Raw genomic sequence first — 27,783 nt, forward strand, 5'->3', positions numbered from 1 at the left:
ATTTCCTGATTTTTAAAACATAATTATATGCTATGTTTTAAAATTTACATTGTTTTTTCATGACCTGCGGTTGACTTTAGGTCCTTCTTTCTGACTTTTAAATGTTGTCTCATATACTTGCTCAGCGTTGTGTTTAATCAACACAATTTTTAAAACCTTTTATTTATTTATTTATGTCTCCAAAGCAATTTCCTGGGGCTTTAAATCTATTCTTCAATAAAGCTTTATCAGTAATTCTGTTGTTTCTTACTAGTATTCTGTGGTTCACATGTTGTATAAAATTTCCTGCATCTTAGTGGTTTTTCTTTTTCTGAATTCTTAATCTTTTAAAGCAAAATTACATAGTCACTGTCCAACAACAAAAATTTCGTTCTTTTCATTTTACTGTTTACATTTTGCGGTTTTATTCTAGTTCCGTATCATGTTAACTTTCATAGTTCTATCGTTTAAATGATAGTAAAGTAATGAAAATTTAATTGCTTTTGCTGGTTTTAATAATCCAGGATGGTGAAGCATAAATAGGATTAAAAAATATAACTGGTAGCATTCCTTTTTACTCTTCCTTCGTACAAAGGTCTTATTTAAAATATGATTCCGTTTCAAAATGTGGCTCTGAAAAATGAATGATATGGGTCTTTATTTTAGTAGTTTTCATTCCAGCTACATCTATTAGTAGGAAGTTGTTTTGGTCTTACAAAAGTGAGAGGGATTTAAGTATTAGACTGGATGCATTTATTACCTGCAATAATGAATTCAGTAGATAATAGTTGTATTTGCTATAGGTTGTTTTGGATTGTGAAAAACTTTTGGAAGGCCTTTCACTTGTGCTCTTATGTGAATAGCCTTACTGCTGTGGTGAAAGAAGCATGTTAATCCTCAGAAAACACATTGGAGTATCCTTTACCTTGTCCTCTGGTTAGAATTGAGATTCAGAAGATTCACTGAAACCTGGAGTTTGCCTAGAGGAAGAACATGTGGATAGAGAGCAAAGGCTTCAAGCTTACTTGACGAATGAAGACTTTAAGTGTCAGGATGCTCATATGTAATTTAGTTTTTCTTCAGTGAATTCTGACAGTGAACATCTGCTTGCATGACTGTCAGTGTCAAGGCTTAGCTTTATCTTTGGTGCAGCCTTGAGACATTGTGTTTGTGAGGCTCAGAAGATACTTCTCTAAAGCTGGTGACAGATCTGGTGTTGGCACTGCCTCTTTCTCGTAGTCACTGGATCTGGGAGGAAGACATTGACTTCCTTTCATTGTATTTATTTTATTAATTTTATTTTATTCATTATGATGTGTATATTTGGATATATCATGCTGTGGTTGGAAGAACATTGTGCTGTCTCAGTGTCACTCCCTGTCTTCCTTCAAAAGGTGAAAACAGAGGAACTTGTCTCAGTGTCACTCCCTGTCTTCCTTCAAAAGGTGAAAACAGAGGAACTTTGAATAGAGAGGTTTTATGGCTCAGACTTGTAACTTGATAAGCATCCATCTGCCTTCATGTATTCTGTGCATCTTTAGGCTAAAACAAAGATTTAATTTAGTTGCCAGTCTACTGACTTTGCAATGCATATCTATATTTATAATCTTGATAATTATTATTTGATACAGTTTTGCCTGAAGAGTTCCTGCCATGCAGTCTTATTTTATAGAACAGTATCTGTATAAAAGAACTTGCTGTTCCTGCAAGGGGCATGTTTGACAAGTCAGAGCTATAATATTACCCTTGTTTAGAAGAGCTTATAAATTTGTCTGCTGTATATTTGCTGCTCTTGTCTAGCAGCACAACACAGATTATGGTGGGGAAGGAAGGAAATGGCTATGCATTTTGGTGTAAAGCTGTGAAAACCAAAATAAAAATCCATCCTATTTTTCTCTTCAGCAGTTAATGGAAGATCAGCTTTAACTAACTTTTAACTAAGCAGACCAACTTACTTAGAAGTTGAGTTTATTTGAACAATATGTTTTTAATGCTAAATGATGTTGTTTCAAAAATGGAATAATTTATGTCGAAAGGGGAGGAAAGGCTTTGTTTTGCAAAGTGATGTCTCTAAAAATGTTTGGAAAATCTGCTTAGTAGAGTACTTACGGAGTGAGATAAAATAAGATAAGATAAAATAAGGCTTTCAGCCTTATTTGTCACTGTCTGATTTTCTGACTTCAGCTCCTTCTCCCTCTTTCATTAAGGATTTTTTTGAAAAGTTTTAAAAACAAGGATTCTTGAATGTATAACTGGAAAAATACAGTGTAAATATTGAAAAGTGCTATTACTATTTTATGAAAAGGAGAATGTTACTGAAACATCACATCCAGTCCTGGTTTCCATACTTCAGAAGGGAGGTGACAAATGGGGAGGGTTCAGGAAAGTGCTATAGTGATTATTCCAAGGTCTTGAAAGTTTGAATAGCTTGATCTTTTGGTGATCTCTGAGGGAAAGAGGTCCTGTTCAGGTTACCTGTAAGTACTTAAAAAGGGAGAATCTTTATGACTCTAAAGTGCTCTATGCAGAAAGCATAGTGTTTTCTACATAACACAGAGATCTGTAATGAAACAATTTATGATACCTGTGAAAAGATGTGAGTGTGAGGTTTATTACATACTGACATTAACTTAAGAGAAACAACAATCTTTCTACCACTTAATCTTAAAAAATGAAAGTGGAAGCTTTTCTAACAGACGCATTTTGGTTTCAACCATCAGACTAGGGCTTAATATAAGAATTATTTGGTGGAATTCTAATATTAAGGTAAATGCCCAATAATATGTCTTTTGGTATTAAAAGTGAAATAAGCATTTGATGTAGTTAAATTATACAAATGGGAAGGAGAATAAAATACCTAAAAGCTAAACTTTCATAGAAATCAATAGCACTGTACATTTCTAGACACCAAGCTGAAATAAATGAGGACTAAAAAATCAAAGCTAAAGTAAAAATAAGTTGAATTGTTAGAGAAAAGAGGAAAAAAAAAAGACTCTGAAAGTTGGAAGATGGTTATCAGATATATATTATTACATCAGTAATGATAAATCTGTTCAGTTCTTTACAATAATGGTAATATTTTAATTTTCAAATGGATATGCACCTAAGCTACTATGTCCTGATACACACTTACTGTATTTTATAAGTATGTACATTGTTGAACTTTTCTAAGGGAAGCATGAACCTAGAATGCTTTTGGTCATGCCATATAGTTTAGTTTCTTTCCTAGTTTATGAAGATAGACATAGACAACCTAGGCAGGATAATAAAACTAAAATAATATTTTTTGAATGCTAGATTGTACTATTTCAGCATTAAAATTTTCCAGGAATAAGTAAAAGTCCACAACACACTTTCAAAGAAAAAATGTTTCACCTTACTATCTAATTTAGATTCAGTATCAAAAGCTAATATCAGATTTCTGTTACCTCTTACTACAGGATTTGACAATGCTGGCTGCCTGCTGTTATACTTAGAAAGAATATCCAAAAAGAGCTCTCTTTTTATTTTATTTTTTTTCCCTTTCCTCTCCAGGGAACAGATGAAAAAGCTTCCTCCACAGAAATATCAAGAATTGTTAGAGATTTTTTTACTTTCTGGATAGTTGTTTCTCCAGTTAATTTATTCAGATTAGTGTGGCATCTTCATGGCTTCTGTTAAAACAACTGCTGGCTTGCTTGCTTTTTTTTTTTTTTAATGAAAACATCTTCCCTTAGAGAATTCTAGATTGCAAAAAGAAAGGAATGTGTATTATCATGTACGACAAAAATCTCTAGCTAGGTATTTTTATATTTTTTTTGGCATTAAGCCTTCAGTACTAATTTTGCATTAACTTACTATTTTTCTGTATGTGGTATAAAACTTGGTCTTTAACCCTCTCCATGTGATACTTCCTTATACATTCAGTGCACAATCTTTGTCTGGTTCTGAGCTCTCTTCTCTGCTTGCAGGAAATTTCGCTTAATCTTCCTCTTCCCCTCTCTTGCTTATTTTTTAGAGATCTTGTCTCAGCCACTTCCTACTTCAAGTCATGAAGAATCACTTCTAAAATTTTGTATATCTGTGAATTTTGGGCATATGTTTTAGAGAGATCTTAGCTTTGTCTTTGTTGTGATAGTAGATAAAAAGACTTTGAATTATTACTCTACTATGTTTTTCTCAGTGTAATACTTTATAATTTGTCTAATCCTTTCCAGTAGAAACTATGCATTGGGTAGTTTAAGAAAGCACCTTAGCTTTACTATGCTTCTTAAGTTATATTAAGCAATTCTTTTTACTTGACACCATTCCAGCAGCCCATTGGCATAGTGACTGTGCAGCCTTCTTGATTCTAAAGCACTTATGAGTATCCTTCAAAAATACCAAGGGGCAAAGTTTAATAAACAACCAAGCCCCAAGAAACTCTGTTCTACTTTATTGTAGTGCCACGCAGATCTTCACTGGCTTCTGAATGTAGTACATTAAAGAGGCTGCTGAGTATTCATGACAAGACATTGAAAAAAGTCTCCACCACTTGCATTTTGAAATCTATTACGGAAAACCTGCTTCCATTAATTTCTTTTTTTTTCCACACAGTAGATCTTCCTTTTCTGAATCAAGGATATTTAACTATTTGCTTAGATGTGTAATGATTTAAGTGGAAAAAAAGAAGAAATAAAGTTAGCAGCTTTATTGGAAACTCTTCTACAAATCTGTTATATTCAGATAAACTGAAAGTAAATCAGCAAATAAACACAGTGAAAGCGAAAATTTCAAAACATATCAGCACTCATTAAGGGATTGGTGGTTGCTTTTTTAAGACTACTGAGTAGAGTGATGTTCTAATTCAGATGAGCTCATATGAAGACCTGATACATAAACAGAAGTCAGAAGAGTCTGGGCTTTTCAGTGTGTTGCTTATTTAACCTTCTAGGAGTCCGTATTTGCAAAATCAGTCTTCAGGTTAATTTAGCCAGTTATTTGTGACACATGCACGGTGTCAGAGGCTGAGAGAAGTTCACTGTGAAATTTAGATTTGAGCTTCTAAGTAGATAGAACCATCATTGCTGATTAAAAGCTAACACAATGTGCAAGTAGTTGACTAAGTGCTGAAGGTTCATAGTTTCCTGCCTTCAGAAATTGTGCCAACAGATTGTGATATGGAAGAACAGCATTTTTATTCTTGCCCTTTCCCTCCTCCCACAATTTGTAATAGGGTTAGACAGCGATTGCTTTACAAACTGGCATTATTACTAACCTCTAGAATATATTTTTTCTTGCTTTTTAATGTTAAAAGTACTGTCATTATTTTTCTTTGGAAAATAGTTTGTTGGCTAATGCAGTTAGAGGATTAACTTTAAATTCAGGTCAGGCAGATCTCAAATGATGCATTGTAAGATTTTTAAGACGACATGAACTTTGTCAATTCTAGATGGTGATCAGATCATCTTTTGCAATAAGTAAATGGCACAAGATACTAGGCAGTTGCCATAGAACATGACCAACACTTCTGCATTGTAACTTAGCTTTCAAAGACTGTGTGTTCATATTACACACCAAAAATTTTGCTTTAGGAAATACCCCTATTCTGACAACTGTCTCACGACTAAACCCCATCCAGATATTCAGATTGAGGATCTAGTAAATGTTTCCCATAGGCATTTGTCTAACAGAAATCTATAAAATAAAACTGTTTGCCTATTTCACATGAAATATCTCCCCATCAACAATAATAAGCTGTCTAGGGAAGGAAACTAACAAATGCCTGTATTGTTCTGGCTGACTTTTCACTGCTGGAGAAATGCTTACGGTCTTGTTTACTTCCATGGGTCCAGGTTCTGCTTCCTGTTACATAGAAATAACCTAATTTCTGCCCCTTGCTTACTGTTACGACTTCTGTCTCAGAAATTATTAGGCCAGTTGTGACCCCATGGATTATTTTCATTTAATCTTTGAATTAATTCCTAGGCTAATCTTTACTGAATATCTTAAGAGACTGAGAAAAAACCCAACATGCTAAGCTGAGAAACTTTTAAGCCCAGTTTACCTTATGATATTTAAAATTACCATGAAAAAACATTTTGCAGAAACCCCCCAGCCTTCAGCTATAATTCACAGGCAAGTGATTTCTGTAATCACTTTGATTTGGAGATCCTGCATCACTTCAGAAACCATGTCTGATTGCATAAAATACTTATCATGTTAAATAAACATCAGCAATTTACGTGCTTTCCTTGTCATTGATTGGAATTGATCATACAATTTCAATTATTCAACTGACCTATTCTTCAATATATTTTTTAATGCATAAGAAACAGATATTTTAACAAAAGTAATGTCAAAATAAATATTATAAATATGGAATGGGATGGGTAGGAAGACTCTTTTTGTTCTTCTTTTTAATTTTTTCTATAAGAGATATTTCTGTCTGAAAGTGTGCATTTCAATGAAAGATAATCTTAATTATTAATTATGCAATTTTCATATAGTGTAAGAAATTGAAACTCAAGCAGAAATATGTTGGAGCTTCCAGTACACTGTATTATCTTTCTTCAAATACATGTTGTAAACATCTACTTTACCTTGAAATGCAAGTATTTAAACTTAAAATTTATGTAAATATTTTCTTTCAACATCCTAAAGTAATTTTTGTAGACAGAGAAAATTAGGGACTGTACTATTGAACTGAAGAATGGAAAGGACAGTTTCATTCCCTGCATAACTAACAAACTCAGGTTACTTTTGTGGAAGATAGCCCATGGGGATAACTACTTAGTGACAACATAGAAAAAAAAGAAATAATTCAAAAATTACTGGGCCATTAATCTTCTCTTTAAAAGAGAACAAACTAATTTATTTCATAGAGGGTTAAACCTGAGGTACAATTTATAATATTTTTGATAGCCTAGTAATATTGAAAGATTAATTACATCATTGTGTAGGATTCATCTCTTGAACTTGAGCTATTTTTGTGAAGAAAAGAAGTAGTTATGACATGAGGCAGCAAGAAAGCTTCAACTTGGTGTTCATTTTTGGAGGTCTGAGAACTGAGTACAAGGAGTACTACTCTGTGGAGTACAACGAGCAGTACTCTGTGGAGTACAACCCGAAATGAAGACTGCATTTTCAGTAGTTGTCATTGAACATATTAGAGTTTGAGTCAAGTTGTCATACATATCATCAGAAAATAAGCTAAATTAAGGAAGAAGAAAGGAAATTCCAGAAGAATTTGTCAGGTGTTCCCCCTCAGGGAAAATCAATTTGTTTGAAGTTTTATCTGTAAGGTTCTGTTATGTCATTACATAGTCTCTGACCTTCATCAGTATCTTTTCCAACTTTGTGCTGTCTTCTAACCTTGGATAACAGTGAAAAGAAACTGTTACATATAAAACTACAGTGAAGTCTTTACAGCTGCAGTCTTCGTGTAGTTTTTCAGGCTTATTAGAGACTCTTGGGAGAGTTGGACTGGGGAACTCTTTATGGCCTGTCATGGGAGTTCTTCCTGTGACTTTCCTTTTCCTTTGGAAAATGTCCTAAAATGGTGAGTGAAGTGCTTAAAATACTGTGAAAGAGTCTGATCCTTTCTGTAAGCAAGAGTGGAGGAGGAAGTCTTTGCAGCTGACTTGTTAGACCTGGCTGTGTACAAACATGGACAGCATTTGCATTGCTTCTTCCTTACGCTAGAGATTCCTGTGGGGAGTTTTTCCTGCATCCTGTGGATTGGGCAAATGGACGTTTCATGATTCTGTTCCAACTTGGACACCTCTGGCTTTTTCATAAACTCAGACTTTCAATCCAAAAATTGGCATAGAAAAAGTCTAATGAGTAGGTCTCATTAGAAATACTAAACAGAATTTCATTCATTGTTGGTGCTACTATTACCCAAATATACTGTGTTTTATATAAATATATATATGTATATGTGTATATATTATTTATTTATTTATATATATACTCTGTCATCTGTCATGGTAACTGTTGACAAAAATATAGTATATACTATAATTTTTTGATATTTACAGAAATATATATACATTAAACTTTTATACTGCATTTAATAGATCTTTTAAAATACTTCTCTCCGTGCACTACTAAGCCAGCAGAAAATATTGTTCTGATGCTCAAATATACCTTTTTTAGGGAAATAAAAATTTGGCTGTGCTTATATGATAACAGTCCTAAATTATTTTGTTTGTCTTAAATTGTTGTACGTACTGTTGGGGAGACTCTTCTACAGTTTATTGGAACTTTCTCTGGGTGCTCCTTGTGATTTCACTGTTTCTGAAAAGCCTTACAACATTGCAGTGTTTTGGTTTTGTTTTTAGATAGAAGTGATTCTGCTGATCTTCCTATAAAATTCATTCCTCGCTACACCGGTTGCTACCACTGTCAGATTCTTCTGAAGTCCTCCTGCGATGTTCGCGTCTATGAGATTGAATGTGTAGTGAACACAGACCACACTGAAGCAGAGATTGAATTTCTATCTCCGGCTTACCAGGCAGTGATTCAGGATATTCCAATTGTAAGTTTACTACTAGAAACTAAACTGAGATTCAGGATTTTTGACAACACTACACACACAAATGCCTGTAGATACTGACGAGTATTATTACTTAAAGTCCATATTGGTCATAATATAAATCTTGTTGGGACAAGTAGCTTCTGGCAGTTCTTACAGTAAATTATTCGTTTGATGAGCTTATTTCTGATGTTGCACTTCTGTCCTGACAATTGTTAATCTGTTACTTAATAATGTTACCACACTGAAAGTGAAAAAAAGGAATTGTTTAATCTAGGGAATATAGGTATTGTTTCTGGAAGAATAAAAGGAGAAATGTTGAGGAATAAAATAGAAGAATTGTTTACATAGAATTTAAAAAATATGACAAGCGTAGGCAGTATATCATATATAGTTTTATCATATCTATTTTATATTTAAAACCCTTGAAACATGAGAAGTAAGACCAGAGAGTGAAGATGGAATGTAGGCTGGAATATCATCTCCCTCAGAAAATTATTGCTCATATTTTAGAGAACTTTCCTGATTTAAAATAAAAAAAGAAGGAGGAAAAAAAGAAAAATTATAGGGAAGGAACTTAAGCTGTGACAGAAAGGGTAAAGATTCTTTAAGAGATAAAAATGGTAAAATATTTCCTAAGATTTGAACTATGGTTTGGTCTATGTATGTCACCTTTTGATATCAGAGGCACTGAAGACTATCAGTGAGTTAATTTATGGAAAAATGATTCTGAAATTTTTGTAGACATAAGAGTGGAGGCAGATTCTAACAAGGAGACTTAATGTCTAGGGAAAGACCATACTGTGGATGTTCTGTGAAATACTGAAAGTAGACAAGGAACTAGTTCATTAAGAAAGAAGAATAAATAAACAAAATAAAAGGAAATCATATTACAGTGGTTTTTTGTACACATAATTTTAAAGATATTAATATTTATTAAACATTGTTTTATTGAATGCTACATTAGCTGAAAAAAAGCTGCTATATAACTCAGAAAGGTAAGAGGTTTTTCCACCTTGTTTAGACAGAGAGTTTCTAAACAGGTTGGCTTTATTCCTTTTCTCTTCACCCCCCCCCCCCCCCCCCCCCCCCCCCATTTCTGAGTTGTTTCTAAGTATGTGCTTTTACATTTCATGCAGGAATCTTGCTTTTTTACTTTTAAGTCCTGCTTGTTTTCTTAGCAATGAAATAAAAAATACCGCAACTGGAGCATATACTCTGTGCATGTGTGTGTGTTTGTGAGAGTGAGAACATATATCTCTGTCTCTTTCTGTGAAATGCATACATGCAGTCACAAATTCTGCTCTGTTATGCCCTAAATTTGCAAATATCAAACACTGATGAACAAACAAATATAAAAATATAAAGTTTTTTTTAAATGAAAACATCTTCCCTTAGAGAATTCTAGATTGCAAAAAGAAAGAAGTGTGTATTATAATGTCCTTTTACCTGAATCTGAAATCTGTGATTGGTTTTTGATATGGGAATTAAGGCTGAACATCTGAAGTTTCCATGATTCTCACAAGCATGAGATGAATGTAATTGTTCCATCAATCACTTTCAGCCTCTCCAGGTATAGGTCCTATACATGCAGCCTTATTATGTACCTTGGATTTAACCACCTAGCATCCAGTGAAAAGATTCTAACTCCCTTTGCATTAATTGTGTTTCTCATTGACTTAACAGACTTTGGATAAGATTCTGCATTAAGCAGAGATCCTGTATGAATTAGGTTATTAAGTAATTAAAACTGTTAATGCACAAGTACAAGGGAATAGAATTTAAATATTTTATTTTCATTTTCCAACATTTGTTGTTGACCTTAATATGTTTCTTTAGAAGGTTTTAGAGAAATTCACACTATATTAGAAAGATTTGTTAGAGAAGAATTTCAAAGTGACCCTGTCTGTCAACTACATTTCTCCAGCTGACAAGTTTTTGTGTCTGAGATTAAGAAGAAATACTAGTACTATGTATTGATGTAAACATCACTAGTGCAGACAAAGGAAACATCTGATACCAATGGCACTAGAAATCATTAAGAATTAAACAACTTAAGCCCCCAAATATTTACTGTCTTCCACTTTTCCTTACCAAAGAATAAGTGTGGTGATGTTTTTCCTCTGTCCACCTTTTAAAACACTAGATTAGCAAAGGGTGACCAGTTTTAAAACTGGTCAAGCTGTTTTTCAAAAAATCAAGTTGTTCCTGATATTGTGGAGAAAAAACCCATGAGAATAAAAATAATCTTTTGTTGCCTTTTTTTTCCCTTATCATTTTTATCCTTAACACGATGATACCAGTTATTTTTTTCCATGTTTCTATCAGAGATGATGTAATTGTTGCTATTACAGAATTGGAGACCACAGTGGTGGAAGTATTTTGAAAAACTGAGGCACTATACACTTCTCAATGTTCCAAACAGGCATTTGTGGTCAACTACTAGGAAATTTGCCTCTTATTTAAGAATTAAGCATTAATCATACACGTTAGTCAAACACTGGATACTGCAGGTCTTGTGCCATGGCGTGGGGTTAACTCTTATGAACACAGGTGGTGGCTTTTAGTTTCTGAAGTTAAGATAGCTGAGCTTGAGAAACTTTCAAAGAAGGAAATGAGGATTGAAGTATTATCTCTATTCCTCCAAATCTATTGTTTATCTTTGATGTTTATATACAATTTTCCATGGATGAACACCATTATGAGTCAAAGGATTTCTTCTGCTTTTCATAGATTAAATCAATCTCTGTTTTGACAAGGCATGTATTAGCTCTTGAATGCCAGTATACTTACTTTTTCAAATGGTTGTTAACCTTTCTGCTGACTGGATGTTTGGTCATCTGGTTCCTTCAAACAGCAGGAGGCTGAATAGCATTATTTTAGTTTTACTCTTTTTATGCAGCCCCCAAGCATGTATAAGTCACTTTCTACCATAATCAAGCAGTCTTGTGATATACCTGGATGCAAGACGAACATGTCTCTGAAATATACTTTCATACTACTTAGGACAGGCATTCTTTAAAGTAGATTAGTCTCTTGAAAGACCAGTTTCTGAGCATAGAGGACTGTAAGTATTCCTTTGGAGACAGAATGCTTAATTCATAAGCAAGACTGAACCTGTAATGTAGTCAGTGGCCAAATGAAGCAATATATGCTAATACACCACGTCAGCACTTCAAAGAGGTACATTAAAAGGGACAGCATTTTAGCAAGCATTAAACAGCACCATAGATACTAGTAAATGTTTATAATGTTGCTTATAAATTCCATCTTGACCGTTAGTTACATCATGTACATACTCTTTTAATGCGTATTGCTACTGATAGTATTGATAACAGTACCTCTGGTTGCCAGGAATAAAAGATTTATTTTTTGGCTTAATTAATTTTAAAAATACACTGTTTTATTCCCCCCAAAGGTAGTTTGAGCTAGTACTTTGGGAAAATGAGTACTACGCTCTGATTTGATGATAACTGCAAGTAAAAGCTGAAATGCATGTTAAAAGCTTTAAATGCATAATCTAATTTACATCTTTAATTTAATTTCAGAGTAACATGTCCAACCAGGACTGGAAACTTGAAACAATTTTGGAAGGACAGGGTTTTTATGGCCCTTCTACAATAAATGTAGGTCTAGGTGAAACAGCTCTGTATCCTCTCATGTTCAAGCCTGTTACTGAGTGCATAACAAAGGTAAGAGGGAAATTAGTTTCAACATTTGAAAAGCATGCTTCTGTCAAAAAAATTACATCAGTGTCCAAATTATGAAAGTGCTTAGATATTTACAAATGTTAAGTATCTTCTTGAGAGTCTGAAATTGAAAGATTGCCTGCTAACTGAAGTAAAAAACCAAAGGAACTCATTTTGCAGATCTTCAGATTAGGCATGATAAATTTCTTCACCACATTTTATTATCTCTTCCTTTATTTGCTCTTCTATCAAACCCTCCATTTTTACGAAGCGACCAGTTACTCCATAGAGATTTTGAACTTTGATCATAAAAATGTACATTGTGTTAGTATTAATTTAAATGCATATATTAAATTGTATTTAAATATCTAAGTAATAAAGTAGTAACATTGAGTATTTCCGATTGCATGCATACATCACAAGTTTTTTTGTGATGGGTACTTTGTTTCATAAAATAATTTCTGTTAAGCCACTACTGAGAAGCTGCTTTTTCCATCAGACTAATCACTATTTTGAATGCTAAAATAAAAAGCAGAGCAAAGGCTGCAACACCTTTAGCAAGAAGTATATTATTTTTGCTTGTATACTAACTGTGAGGTTTTGACTGCAGCTCACTATTCAAATGTTTGAATTGCCAGAGCCAAAAAAAAAAAAAAAAAGTTCTGTGAAACATGAGTAATCCTTCTGCATACATTACCAACAAGATATAATGTAGTTTAGGAATCCAGTATTGTAAAACTATTAAAAGCCAAAACTCCTGGATCCTTTGACAACAAATAATGATGAGGAACATTTTAGTTGAAGGGCAGATGGAAGTGATTGAGTAAAGCTGTATTTTATATGAGGAACAAAGAATGCATGAGAACATATTCTCGGACATTTGTTTTCCAGGAAGAAGCCAAGACGCATAAAATCTAGAAATATGAAGACTGTATATTGTTAAATTTCATATTTTAGAATAATTTAAAGTAAAAGCTTTTACTGCTTTAGTTTTCCTCTCTGTTTAATGAAATAGAAAAGTCAATAGGAATGCTTTCTTGTAAGCATGCTTTGTTGCCTGGATTTAAGATTAATAAACTAAAGGAGTTGGTTTGTCAGCCAACGGAGACTTTTACAGTCTGAAACTTTTTTCTTCTTTCTTTGTCATAGGGAAAGCTTATTCTGCGAAACAATGCAGCTGGCACTGAAAACATCTTCAGCCTTAAGGGAATAGGGAAGAAACCTCTGGCACAGGATTATATTATGATGGATTGCCAAGTGAGAAAGGTCACTCAAAAAATTTTATGGGTGCCCAATTATACCAATAACAAGTTAACGTACAAGGTAAATATTTGCAATAATGTGACAACTATTTTTCTATCCAAGTGCCTATGAATTATATATTACAATAGCAAATATTATTGTAATTGCAGATATACTATTAAAATTCATGTATCCATGAGAAATTGTATCTAACTATAGTTTATAGTATATGGATATATTTATAGTGAGGAAGTCTGTGAGGTAGTATATGATTTTGCTGTATGTTTCATGGAAAATGACTTCTTAGTTTTATAATCTGGTTCCTAAGTGGACAACATTTCTGCAATTGCACTGTGTTTATTTGCTAGTCTTTCCTCCCTTCCTCCTCCACTGGTTTGAAACCAGTGGCCGATTTCTCATTTTTTTAAATCAGAGAAGGGGCTTAAGAATTCCAGGGTCTTTAAAATCTTCATAAAGCATTGGAATATTACAGAAAAAGGACAAAAAATATTGTCCTACTAAGGGAAATATTTCAGCATGAGCTCACTATATATCTGTTTCTAATGGCCTAATGGCCTGGCCAGTCAGTGCTTGCATTTCTTGGAACAAGTTATAGCAGTTAGTGTCTTTTGCCCAGCTGTTGTTTTAGGGATGTTGGAGGAAGTTGTTGTGCGTATTTGTTGATGGGAAAGAAAATTCAGAGGAAATAAACAGAAGTTGTTAAAGAGCAGTGGGTCACTGAGGAAATGGAGTTGGAGGTGCTGAGATAGTTGGGATTTCAGTGGAGGAACATCCCTGCTCAAGAGGTTCATTTTATTACTAAATATAATCCTTATTATTTTCCGTTGTTTTAGTTAAATATATTTTATAGGTGTATTTACACAAACACATTTGCCTATTTTAAAACACTTGTATTACTATCACTGCACAATTCTCCTACTATTTGTCTTGTCTGGATGTTTAATTTGGAAGTGAATCAAGTATTTCAGCAGTAGTTCCCCATCCATGTACAGGACCCTGTGTCATATGCCAGCTAAGGCAGAATGTACATTAAGGCAAAAAGATGACTTCTGCTTTTCTTCTCAGCTACAGAGGAGTTCCTGAGCAAGAACATCTTGGTCCGTGCTCAACAAAAGCCATCTTTGTGACTGTTACGGCATTTAGAGTAGAAAGAATCTAGATAGTATGGCTGTATACTGTTTGCTAGGAGGGCTCAATCTGTGAAAACAATGCAGTAGAGCATGCCCTAAAAATTGTCAGCATATGTAAATATATATTTTTGAACAGAGGGTTTTGAGGTTGGTGGATCTTTTTGGTTATGTTTTTTAATTTGGTTTGTTGTTTTGGGTTTTTTTTGTTTATTTGTAGTTTTTCTTTTGGAGGGAGTAGGGAAAAGGGGAGAATGTAGAGTCTAGAAAATAAAAATTTTACTAGTTAACTAGTGCGGACTTGTGAAATGAGATCTTTTGTTCTCTGCCTTGGTGCCAGTAGTACCAACTACTGCTTTACTCAAAATGACAGGTGTTGGTAGAGAGTGGCTTCATCTTATTTTATAAAGACACCTCATGTGTATACCAGAGCACTCTTCTTTTAGTTAATGGGAATTCATGGCAATGTGAAATTCTTCCTTAAACTCCTGCTGGTCTCCAATTTTTCACTGTTACAGGAAGATTTACATTTAGTAAACTTTGTCTGTCATAAAAAAGTCCAGTTTTTTGACTCATTCTTAACCCTCCCAAACAGAGTAAGAAATATATATTTTGGGCATCACCAGCTTTGACATTTTTCTTTTAAACAATCTTAGCTTTTTAGATGTCCATGCATTTACATTTATAATACATTTGTACTTTCATCTCTGAAAGAACTGAATGTTTTTGAAAGTTGACAATGGAACTATTTCCTCTGCTTTCCCATTTTGTGCAAACTCAGTATTTTTTGTGCCCATAAAAGTGAAAGACACTGAAATAACAAACTTCAAAACTGATACATTAAAATTATGCATTGTATGTCTTTGTCAGAAACATTGAGTTAAATGGATTTATGACAGTTGTAATTATTCCAGGGTGAGCTACGTTTGATTGAACTTTGACCTTGAGAGTGTTCTCTGGGTACCAAAATCTGGGGTTTGGGTGGTTTTTTTCTTCTGCTTGCTTTTGTGGTGGTTTGTTTTGCCCCACCCCCCCCACCTTTTTTTTTTTTTTTTTTTTTCCTCTGTGAAGTAATGCTTGACGGTCTGATTGTGTGTGCTCCTTTTGCTCTGGACCTTTTGGTGGAGAAGTAGTACTGCCAGCTATTTCATGCTTGCATGTGTGTAATTAATTAGTGTGAAGAATGTATTTCCTCTATGCTAGGATTTTACCCAGAAGGTGTTGCAGATCAGTTATTGAAGCAAGATGGGCTGGAATTGTTGGAAAAGGCACAATTACAAAACCTACCAGTATCTGGAAAGTGTCTCCTCAACAAAGCAAACAATATTAATCACTTCCAGCACTGTCCAGCAGATGTCATGTAATGTCTTGCACTGTTCTTCTAGTGAGGGAAGATCATTTGCTCGCTTTTAATTCTGAAAGGCTTAGTCTGTAAATTAGGATTTAATCAGTGAATCCAGAACATGATCACCATTATCTGTAGTTATTAGGACAAAGGGGAAAACCTTCTGTAAGAGGGGCCTGTGACCAAGAACCTTGTTAGAAATGTGAAATTAGCTTTATTTACTCAGAAGTGTATAGCACGAAGGGCAACAGGAAAAAGAAGTGATACTAATTCTGTTGTTGTTGTTTGTTCCATGCTGCCTGATTACTGTAATTTCTGGATAGTCTGTTGTGAAGCAGAGCAAAACAGACTGCAATTTTGTCTTTGTCAGTGTTTCCCTTGAGGGCAGTTGCTGACAGCCCAGTAATTCCTCCTCCTTTTTAATCCAGAATCTTTGAAATTTTACTGTATTGTCCTTTAGCTAAATTGATGATTAAGTAGAAGAAATCTTGTCAGTTTTGGTAGGGGCAAAACAAAGAAAATCCAGACAGTAATAGTTATAGAAATGTTTTTGATGGAATCTTGCGTAATTTTGTTGGCTAGTGAATATCTTCATTATTGAATTGGTTGGTTGATTTGCCCTGTATGTCCTCTACTGATGGAATGTATCCACTATACAAGGTAACTTCTCATAGATTATCTTGGATGTACATGATATTTTTTAAAAAAAACTTCAGTATTTAATTTACTGGAGTAATAAGGCTCATCTTATATCAAGAATAGTACAAGGTGTGCCAGTAGGTGATGAGCATAATTTACAGGCATGCCCACAAACAATTTACTGCACAATGAATACCTAGCAATAAGTAATTTAGCTGAATTAATACTTGGGTAATTTTGCCTTTGAGGTGTAAATTTAGCTTCACTATTTCATTTTAATAACTGAATATATTAAACTATAAACTTGATAAAAACTCATTTCATTAAAAAATTAATTACATTGTATATATGCTACTCTGTTTCTCAGTATTCACCATATTTATCTAATGGCCTCAACCAAAATAAGGGTACTACTGCAAAACTGAGTATTTAAAGTGAAAGTTAAGTCTGGGAGGAGGAAAGGGCAACAGTCTTTCTTTTCCTCCGTTAAGCCGTCTTCCCTCTGAATAATGCTTTTCTCATTTCAAACACGTATGAGTGTTCATGTCTGGAGCCGCAATAATTTGTGTATGTGTGGTTTGCTTGTCTGTGTAACCATTAGTACGTATCAAGAGAGTTGGTGAGGGAGGAAGTGCCTTTGGAATTCAGTGGAGGTCATGTGCATGACTCCATCGGCCTACCTTTAAAAAATGGTAAGCAAAACACTTTCAGTGCCCACAAAGCATTCCATGAATAAAAAGACAATTTCCATAAATTCCTTTGAAAAATGTGAATGTTTTATGAACTCTTTCCTGCTGATTGATGTGCAAACCTTAGGGGAATATTGTCACCGTGCTTTTCATGGCTGGTGCTAGGGGACATTACAACAAATAGCCTTTCTCATGATTAGCTTACTCCTGGGTCTGAGAAAAGTCACAAAAGAATTCATAAAGAATTTGTGGACATCTAATGTCAGCCAGAGAGCACATCCTTCTCTGATACTGAATAAGAGGTTAGTGACTGTAATGTAAGTGGATTTTAGTGGCTATAAAATTAGATTAAAATCATCCTACAAGAGTAGGATGTGTAAAGTATTTCTATTAAAAATCCAATCTGTTAGTCTCATGACAAAATGTTTTATACCGTTTTCCTTTGATTTTTGTACAAAACTCTGCTGAATATAAATAATTGTCTGGTGTGGTGATGGTTACTTCTAATGACAGCTTTGATAGTAACTTTAGCTATAAAGATGCCTAGTTCTTTCAAGGCTTGGTTTTGCAGTAACAATATAAAACTGTTTAACTGGTTTTCTCAGTGTGGTTCAGAATAGATGTCATTAAAGTAAACTCTCCAGAGGAATTGCAAGGCTCAGATAAATTTCCTTTCAGGTATTAGGTTATACAAACTGTTAATAATTTCCAAAGGTATTGTAGAATAAATACATTTAAAAAAAATATTAAAGCCCCTGTTCTTCAATGTATTTCTGTCTATCCTCTGTACATCCATTTTAGCTCTTTATAATGCCAATGAAAGAATGACATGAAGGTTGAGTATTTGTAACAAATGTCTCAAAATAACAAAATTATTTACTGTACACCTCTAATGAAGGGCTTCCCTGTTCAGGATAAGTCTTGTTTGGTAATGTTTGTGAGGTTGCCTGAAAATAAATTCCACGCAACTCTTGTAACCTTATTGCTGAAGGTTGTATACCCTCATCAAGTTTGTACTCTTTAACCACAAGTAAATCTGTGAATTCCATAATCCTTCTGATTTTTTCTGTCCATCCTATTTCAATCCTTTTGGCTTCCACATTACCTGCCAGAGCTTCTCTGACAGGCTTCACTACAGAAAAAGCATTTTTCATAGCAATAATGAATAGTACAAAGGCCTACAGAACATAAGAATAACCTTAGTTATTGGCAGGTTTGTGGGTTTTGGTTTTTTTTTTGGTTGGTTTGGGTTTTTTTTTGTGTGTGTGTGATTACTTGCTATGAAATTGTTTGATCAGGTAAAGGTATAGTAAGCTCTTAGGTCTGATTTTTTTTTTCTGAGATAGAGTAGATGGGTCTCGGCAGGTGGCCTGGGTGGGTTGTGAAACGGGATTTTGTAGCACACTTTTTTTAGAACTCTGGGTTGCAGCTGAACAAGTGCGAATTATGTGGGGAATCTACTCAGTGCAATGTAAAGATGTTTTATTTCAGTGTTATAATATGCTGATGGCAAAAGAAAATATAAGAGTTAAAAATCCCTAATAACTCAGGAACCTGCGAGGAATGCACAAAGGGAGAGCTAGGGAAAGTAATGGAGTCTTCTTTTGAAACATTTGTCATTCTTGACAGCATTGAAAAAAAAATTGTTTATCAGATTGATCAGTGATTCTCACAGACCCAGTTCTGACATATTTCTGGAGCATTAACTTTTTAATAAGTAGGGCCTGTCAATATTGTTAAACAGACATGAAAAATAATTTCCAAATGGAAACCTTGAGCATATTGCTGTTTGTTATACAAAGAGATAGGGGAATTTCAGTATATTTGATTATATTCGATATGTCCGCTCACCACTTTGGCTTGATGTGTCAGGTGACATTTTTGAAGTTATGCTTATTTGGTTATTCACGTCTGGAAAAAATGATTATTTTTTTTACCATAATTTTGAAGATTGGCTTTTCATTCCTATTCATCCTAAATAGCCATGTTACAGTTCTGCAGAATGAGTTTTCAAACCTGTGACTGATAAATTAGATTAAAATTGTAATATTTTGTAAATGTGCTCCATTTATAATTTCTGGCTATGTGTAAATAATGACTTGAGATATAAGACAATGGAGAATGCTATAATTTAAAAATTAAATCTTTGGAGATGGATTTATTTGAGCAAATTTTCTGCATAACGATAGCTAATAATAATTTACAGTTTGTTTTCATTGTTTTATTTTACAGTTCTTATTTTCGGAGTGATACTGAAAAGATGTAATATACATTGTGTGGGTTTGAGGATATTTGTCATTACAGAAATTCAGCATTTCTTCACTGAGTTAATTGTAGTGATCGCATGATAATTATTACAGCAACTTTGAACAGCATTGATGTTTCTTATGTTACACGTTGTCTTTCTAACAAAACCTATGCATATAATGCATCTAATTTTGTTTTGAACTTGAAGGACTGATAATGATATGTGGATCCAGGATGTAAAACAGAAATTTTATTGGAAATTCTATTCCATTTTAGCTTATTTTTTACTTTATTAGTTTTTTTAAAATGTGTAGTACCAAAGTATTTTATTCACTATCAACAGGGTTTTTTTTACATTGCTCAAAAAGATAATTAATTCTATTTTACTGTGAAAATATGAGAAATAGTAGTGAAAGACTAGTTTAATAGTCTATCAAACTCCTTTTTTCTTGTCTTTTCTTTATTAAATTGCATGGTGTGATGGAGCTTGGGCTTATACATTCCTCTAAAGTATTTAATAAACATCTTTAAAATTATGTACTAATTATTTACCATTTTTATATTAGTTCCCGATTGATGTGAGATTTTATTAATGAAGAAGAATATTCTTTCAAATCTTTTTAAATGGGTATAATTCATACATTAACTATGGGAAGAATAAATCCATATATTTTTTAAGATGATAGACCTGCTAGGGTATAGGGATAAACATCGAAGTGGAAGTTTGTCTTTTCCTAGTTTGCTTATAAAGTTAAAAATTTTTCACACATAAGATCACTTGGTGTATTTTCTAATGGTTATGCCAAGGAATGTTACAAAGATGTTAAAGGAAGGAAGAACTACGAGTAGAAGTTTTTACAAGACAGCATTAACATTGATACGATTGGGGTTTTGGCAATAGGATACTCACAAAGATTATAATTAGAATCCACAATGTTACATAGATTGCAGGTGTATTAAATTGGTCAATATTTTAAGAAACTGCAGTTATTCTTGCCTGATAAGTTCTGTGTGTGTGTGTCTGTGTGTGTAGATCCACCTGTTTCTAGCTGTATAAATACTGTATGTAAGTATGTACCTATGCAACCCCACTCTTGATATGATTCTGTCTTAAAACGAATTTAATTTTTTGGTATCAAATGGGTATGGAATCCAAGATTTCCTTTTTTCTGTTCCATGGTTCTCATGAGAGTGCCTCTCCCCAAAACATTTCCAGTTAATGTACTCTGTATGCACCAATATTGTTGTTAGGTACAAGTTCTTACTCTTTTTCTGGTGTAGAATTATTCATAATGATACAGTTTCATTACTTTTTTCTTGACATGTTCATATTTATTGGGATACTGTTGAGACAAGATTTTTGTCTTGATTCAGGTTTGATCATTCCTAAATTACAAAAAGTTCTATGAACGCTAGTCTTCTTTCCATAAATTCCAGTTAATCTATCTGTAATTGTTCATTGCTCCCTCCTTGCAAATTATGACAAATGCTAACGGACTGCTTCTCCCACTAACTGGTAGAAGCAATTCCATATGATTCCATTGACTCATATTAGATAGCTTGTAAGTCTGAAGATTTTTTTTTTTATAAAAGAACCCCTGTTTAAACCCTATTTTCTTACTTCAAAATTTACTTGCCTAAAAATAATGATCTGTAGTAAATGTTTTTAGGTACATTCAGGTGCCTTTGAGAACATGGTTTTGCAGATTATGATAAAATGTAAAATCATATAGTGCTACATCTATGACTAAAATTGTGTGCTATTGCTACATACAATCCTCATAAAAATACATTCTAATAGGAAATAGCTTTCTAATATTTAGAGTTGACTTAAAGCTCACTGTATATAAATTCTTCCATCACTTTGCTCTGAGCTCTCCTCTGCACTTAGATCTTTGCAAGTAATTATTATTCCCAAAATCTGAAATCTCTGGACTTTTCCCATGCATACTTTCACATTTTCTTTCTTTTATACTGTCTGAGTGTTCTTGGATGTATTGTTATTATATTAATGTAGCTACATTTAAGCAGACAGGCATTACATGACATTACGCCATATTGGAACCTCAAATGTCTGTGAACATTTCTCATTAAATAGGATTCCTGGTATGAATTCTAATATTATTATAAACTGCCTTGTGTGCATGTGCAAGTGTGGACATGCACATTTAGTATCCATTTGCCATCTGAGGTTGATCATTTAGTCTCAGTAACACAGTTGATAAATCACATGGCCATTAGAGAAAGGGAAATTGCAACGTAAGGAATACATAAAAGGTAACTAGTGAGGGATGTCTGTTACAACCAAAGAGCTTGTCAGCATATTGGAGGGAGGAGATAATATTGTTGTGACCACTGTTTGGAGACCGGAGCCCCTAAGGTGTGAATAACTTAAATAGTAGAGATAAATTGGGTTGCTTATAAAGATAAATGAATGGGAGTGATTCATTAACGATAAGATGGTGAATATTCACCTCAGTAGGAATAGTGAGCAGCACAGAGAATACTAGGGAGTTTAATGACTGCAGTAGGAGGAAAGGTGACAGCAGGCTGAGGGTAGGTAGCATCAGTTATGTACAATTTTTAACATGGATTTATAATGGCCAGAGAAATAATGAAATGGCTGTTTCTTGGGTGCACTACTCTCATATTCATTATAGTCAGTATCTGATCCCAAAAGGTTTTAGAATGTGAACATGAATGAAAGAAAAAGACATAAACATTTTGATAGCTGTAATAGTGTGAAAAATCCTTTCTGTGACTGGGTGAGCAGCTACTCTTGCATTTCTAGTCATTTAAGAGAGTCCATCTGATGTTACAGGAACAGCCAGTAGTCACTGACCATTAGTACTTTCCCCTGAGAGTAACTCACACATGGTCAAATTACTGCAGAATCTTCCTGAGTTCCAAAAGCAATGGAAATTGTCATACCCAAAAGTTCTTACTGTGATCCTAAACTCATTCTTACTTTCAGTCCAGAAGGTACTTGAGCGAGACTTTCATCTGTTAGTTACTATTTACACTGGATTCTATCAGCAGAACACGATGGAGTGAACATCTATTGTTAAAGTCGTTTCATTTTTAAGCTTAACTATATCACACTAGAGCTAGAAAACTGGTGGGATAGCTCCAGTATTTTTGCTATTTTGGCCTAATTTTTTAAAAATGCATTTTTATCAAGATCTGTCTCATTGTGGAAACACAGTTCAATATGTAGCTGTTAGACAGGAGAAGGGCGAGGAAGCAGTGACAATGATGGCATAAACCTTTGGTGCATATTGGAAGCTGGAGGACATTATGTCAGGATGTTCAGTCAGGGAAAGTCAATATGGAGAATGACACATAAGCAATGTGTTGTGGTGTTGGGGGGTTGTTGCATATTTGGGCTTGTGAATTTGGTTAAATTAAGAACAGAACTGGCTTTATCTTTTGGTGCAAAGGCTTAGATTAGTTGATTCAGCATCAAGGTATATTAACGCTTAAATTAATACAGAAATAGGCATTCAGATTTAAGGTCACTAAGCTGACACGATATCATAAGAGAAACCTTCAGTAGTCAGTTGTTGTGTTTTATACCCATATTTAATAACATCACTTTTAGTACTCATTGCTTTATAGCATAAATAGTATTCATGAAACTATGTGTATAATTAGAAAAAATGTTGAATACAGTACTGCTGATAGATGTTTTATTTCTGAATTCATTGGGTAGTTTGTCATTTCAGATGTTCAAGTTTTTGTATTTTAATTTCCTCTCTTGTGAGAATTCTAACACCTTAAAAAACTAAGGAAAGCTGTTTGATACTTTGCTGGAGAGGATGGAAGGAGGGTATTGTGTATGGTAGCTTACCTTACAGTCCCAGTTCTCTGATAATTTAGAGTTGGGACATTTTGAAGCATACCATGGCTGTCTTTCTACCCTTGAAGGGAAAAATCCATGAAATGACAGTGTGTACTCTGATTTCATCTTGGTGTGCAGCCATGAAGCAGTACATACATTGTGCATGTGAGTGAGGACAAGAGAATACAGCTGTTAATGAGACCTTTAGGAAGAGTTTGGGAAATGTGATTGCAGAAGGCAGACTGACAGGAAAAAAAGCTACTTAGAATTTTACAATTCTAGGATTGGGCTTCTGTAGCAAATTAGAAGCATATATGTTTATGGAGTAGTGTGATTATAACTGAATTAGTCAAAACTTTATTAAACTAAAACATTACCAGGAAGACTAAATTTTAGACACAAGAGGGGAAAAAGAACACTATCAAATGGAAAAAGAATATATTTTTTAAAAAGTCCAATTACCGTTAAAATATGGTGGGAACAGTGGAAAATCCATAAAAAGAAAGGAGAATTAGAGGCTCATAAAGAAGAAAATCAATTGACAAACTTTAGCAAACATTTCAGGTAGCATTAAATGATTTGCAGGGTTTGAGAGGTGAAAAGATTAAATAAATCAAATGAGTGAACGACAAATTATTGAGAAAGAGCTCATGCACAGAGATAAGGTGGTAACTAGTGCTATCCCAAGGTAACAAGTCTACCTCTGTCTTTACAGAAGAATACCATTCTCTATAAATTAGTAATGAACTCATTTACTACCAAGGGAACAGTGGGGATTCACAACCATTTATAGTGAGAAATTGCGTAATTTTTAATGGGAAAATACTATGCATTTAGAAAGCTAATGTTTTGTAATCTAGCTTCTGATGTCTAGTACCTAACTTCTAGAAATTTTCATGAAAGTGGGAAAATTTAAAACAGCCAAGTTAACTGCTTTACTGTAGTCAAGCATAATTTTTGAATTTTGCAAAATATGGGCTTCAGTTATTTTAATTTAGTCAGAAGAGAAACCACAAACCTTCAGATCTATCATTCCAGCATGATTTGTACAGAATGTATGTAGAGAAAATTTTTTGCTTTCATTAAGGATTAGAGTGGTGATGGAAGACAAAAATACCTTAAAAGTAATCAGTGTTAATATCAACAGTACCATTTTTATACCTGTCATGTATACACATAATACTTAATAAAAATTTGTGCACAGGCTCATGCATATGATTCTAGATTGTTAAAAGCAAGGGTATTCTAGTGCTGGGAAGTCTTTTGAACAACTATAAAAAGACTCAGAGGATTTTTATCATTAAATTCATACTTAGAGAGAACAAAACCTCCAGTGGATTTGGAAGCTTTCATAAAAAAGGGTAAAAGAGGTGACAAAGTTCCGAGCTCTTGGTTGCTTTCTTTTAGACAATTCTTGCCTTGAAGTCCACAGATTTAGACAACTATCTGGGTTCTCTGTCTAGCTGGAGGAAGTAGGCACCCAGAAACAACTGTGAAAAGAGCCAACAAAAGGAATGGAAAATCGTATAAACAGGCCTGCAGTAAAGTATTAAGACATGTTTTCTCTTTGGATGTTTAGTTAGTCTCTTCCATCTGAGCATATTAGGGCCAAGGAGCTGGTTCCAGGATCTACCGGTCTGGCCACTGCCCTAAACTTCTAGTTACTTGGTAAAAAAGTGTTACTGTTAGTGTTTTGTGGGTTCTATAGGTGGGGATCAGCATAAATCAGACTTCAGATATCCATGAAAAACTGTCTAATTAGGGATCTGATGGAGTTCAGTCATAAAGTATATGCAGCAAAGCTATCCACTGTGAAGGAAAAAAACATTTCTGGCTCTATCCAGGAGTGAAAATCTCAAGATCTTTCCTAGCAAAATATTACCTTCCTTTACCGGGGTAGGTTACAGCTCAGTGGAGAAAATATGTTTCAGAAGTAGGTGCCCTTTTTTATTTTTTTTTATTATTTTTTTTTGTCTAGTCATATTTGAGAACTATTGGATTATGCAGGTTCTGGCCAGTAAAAAATGCATAAGGGATGGTGACAAGAAGCTATGATTGCCTGTCCATTGCCTGTCTCTCATCCCATCCATACTGAACAAAAAAGTGACAAAAGGAAGATGAACTCTCTTCAAGAGACAGTGTAGCAATAGATATATACTTCATGCAAGAAGAAAATGGACTTATTCAGCACTTAGTGGAAATATAATACTAGAAGGGACCACAAGCATCCATAGGTCTCCACGCCCTAGAATTACAGGCAGTTATGTAGTAAACATTTAGTTTAGAAACTCACAGAATATCTAATCTATGTGACTCTTATACCATGAAAGAAAAAAAATCATTCTTAGCTCTATGAAAAAATATGGGACCTGCGAAAAAAGATGACAACTGTAATGTGTTTTTGGAAAAATGGAGTTTGAGAGTGCCAATGTCTTTGAACAGTGAAAAACCAGTGCATTTGTTAAGTAAACATCCCAGATGATCCTAGGAAGTTAACCATGTCCAGCACCAAGAGAAGAACAAAGGAAAAAAGCCAGCAGTCTTACCAACCTGATGCAGGGGCAGGAAGGGAGAATTCCTTCATGTCTCTTGATATGAGCATCTGGATTCAAACACTGAAACAGTGGCCACATATGTACTGACATGACTTCATTGCTTATACTCAACATTTTCCTGTTGGGTTATGCTATCACTTCCTTAAGGTTAACAACTTCATTTTAAAATAATTTAGCTTCTGTTAATTCTCTACTCTATTTGGAAAGGTATCCAAACCTTCTTTTGAATGACTTAAAACCATCAAAGCTCCAGTCCATATTTATTCATCAGCAATGCACATCTATTTCATGTTTACAGTCAACTGTGCCAGTAGTGTTCCTTTTACTTTGACATGTTTTGGTGGAAACTAGTCTGATATGTCCAGTCTTTGACAGAAACTGTATTACCCTACTTCCCTGCTTTTTATCCAATTTGAATTAATCACATTTATCCTACTTTTGCTTCTGCCTCCATGTTACTTTTTCTTATATAAAAAGCCAATTCAAAAAGGCTTTACATCATTGTCTTTTTGGCTCGTTTTTTTCTTGACAACTAGTCTGTTTTTCTATTATTTTTGGTTGTTGGACTACTAATATCTAGCTTGAAATGCCAGTTTACTGGGGAAGAGGAAGATTATTGCCTTACAGTTGTTTTTTTTCCTTTGTTACTTGGAATAGAAGTTCCAGATTGTACTAGCACTTGAACAAAGGATTATATTAACATAAATACCCCAAGGAGGACAAACATTATAGGCAATGGTTGGCTGTAATAGAAGGCAAGATGATCTTAGAACTGCTTTTCTCTACAGAAAGTATGAACAAAACTTACTAAAAACCAAACAAACAAAAAAACAAACAAAAAACTTTGGGGTGGAAGAAAATGATCTGTGCATCTAATACTTTTACTGTCATGAAAGAGATCTTTGTAGAATCCAAGTCTTAGATGCTTGACAGGCTAGGTGAGGTCATTAGTGAAATGAATAAATGAGTAAATGAGCTGGGGGAAAAAAAAAAAAAGCCTTTCTGACTTGATTTGTTATTTCACTGAAAATTCACCTAAACAGCACAGATACAATTTTATTATTTAATATAATAAGAAACTAAACCATGCTACAGTACTACATGATATCCTGAAAATATTTTTTTAAAAGAGTTCTATGTCTGTGGTAATCATCACCTTCAGTCAGATAGCCACTGCAGGAATTGTGGCATCATTAAATACTGTCTCTCAGCAGCAGTTTGCTTCACCCAGTGGCAGAGGTAACAGAAGAGAGTGTGTGAGCAGAACCAGGCATGCAGTCCACCTGCTGGCTTTCTGCACAGCCAGTGACTTAAGCAGATAATTGTCAGCTGTGGTTGGTAATGCATTAGACTTGAATGTCTGTTCCATGAGCAGCTGATCATAGAGTCTGTCCATAGCAAACTTATACAAGGGACAAAGAAATGAGATGCAATTAAGGAATACTCTCATCCTATATTCCTGCAATCAACTTTGTAGTTTATAAAATCTAAAGTTCAGCCTATGAAAATTGTATTGATCTTTTCATTTTTCAAATAGCTACTATGTGTGCCACTGTATACGTGTCATTTACGAAATATGACATATCAAAAAGCATGGTTTATTATCACTTGAGATATAGCAATTGATGTTGAAACAGCACTTCAGATTTTGCTTTGCTCTGTCTAGTTAGATGGATCACTACTGTTAAACCTCTTTGTTACACTTCTAAAGAAAATGTATGTAAAGTATTAAAGGCCTGACTGCAAATCTCTGCATATGCAAGTAGTTCCATATTCTAAATGAGATACTTCTACTCATGTTGAATAATGACTTCAAAATTTATGCTTGATATGATCTGTACATGCCAGCACTACTCTTACAACGTGTATTCTTTTCATATGCTTAAAGGTTAAGACTTTCTAATGGGCTAGG

General features: G+C 34.1%; 1 protein-coding gene across 1 annotated transcript in view; it reads left to right on the plus strand.

The window, feature by feature from the left end:
• Window positions 1-27,783, plus strand: part of CFAP47 (cilia and flagella associated protein 47) — a 343,220-nt gene that overhangs the window by 156,947 nt on the left and 158,490 nt on the right. The window contains exons 46-48 of the mRNA XM_040584179.1: window positions 8,283-8,479; window positions 12,025-12,168; window positions 13,315-13,488. Of these exons, the coding sequence (XP_040440113.1) occupies window positions 8,283-8,479; window positions 12,025-12,168; window positions 13,315-13,488 (515 nt within the window). The remainder of the gene's footprint in view (window positions 1-8,282; window positions 8,480-12,024; window positions 12,169-13,314; window positions 13,489-27,783) is intronic.

The sequence above is a fragment of the Falco naumanni genome, chromosome 2, assembly GCF_017639655.2.
Source record: "Falco naumanni isolate bFalNau1 chromosome 2, bFalNau1.pat, whole genome shotgun sequence".
In the NCBI taxonomy this organism is placed as follows: Eukaryota; Metazoa; Chordata; class Aves; order Falconiformes; family Falconidae; genus Falco; species Falco naumanni.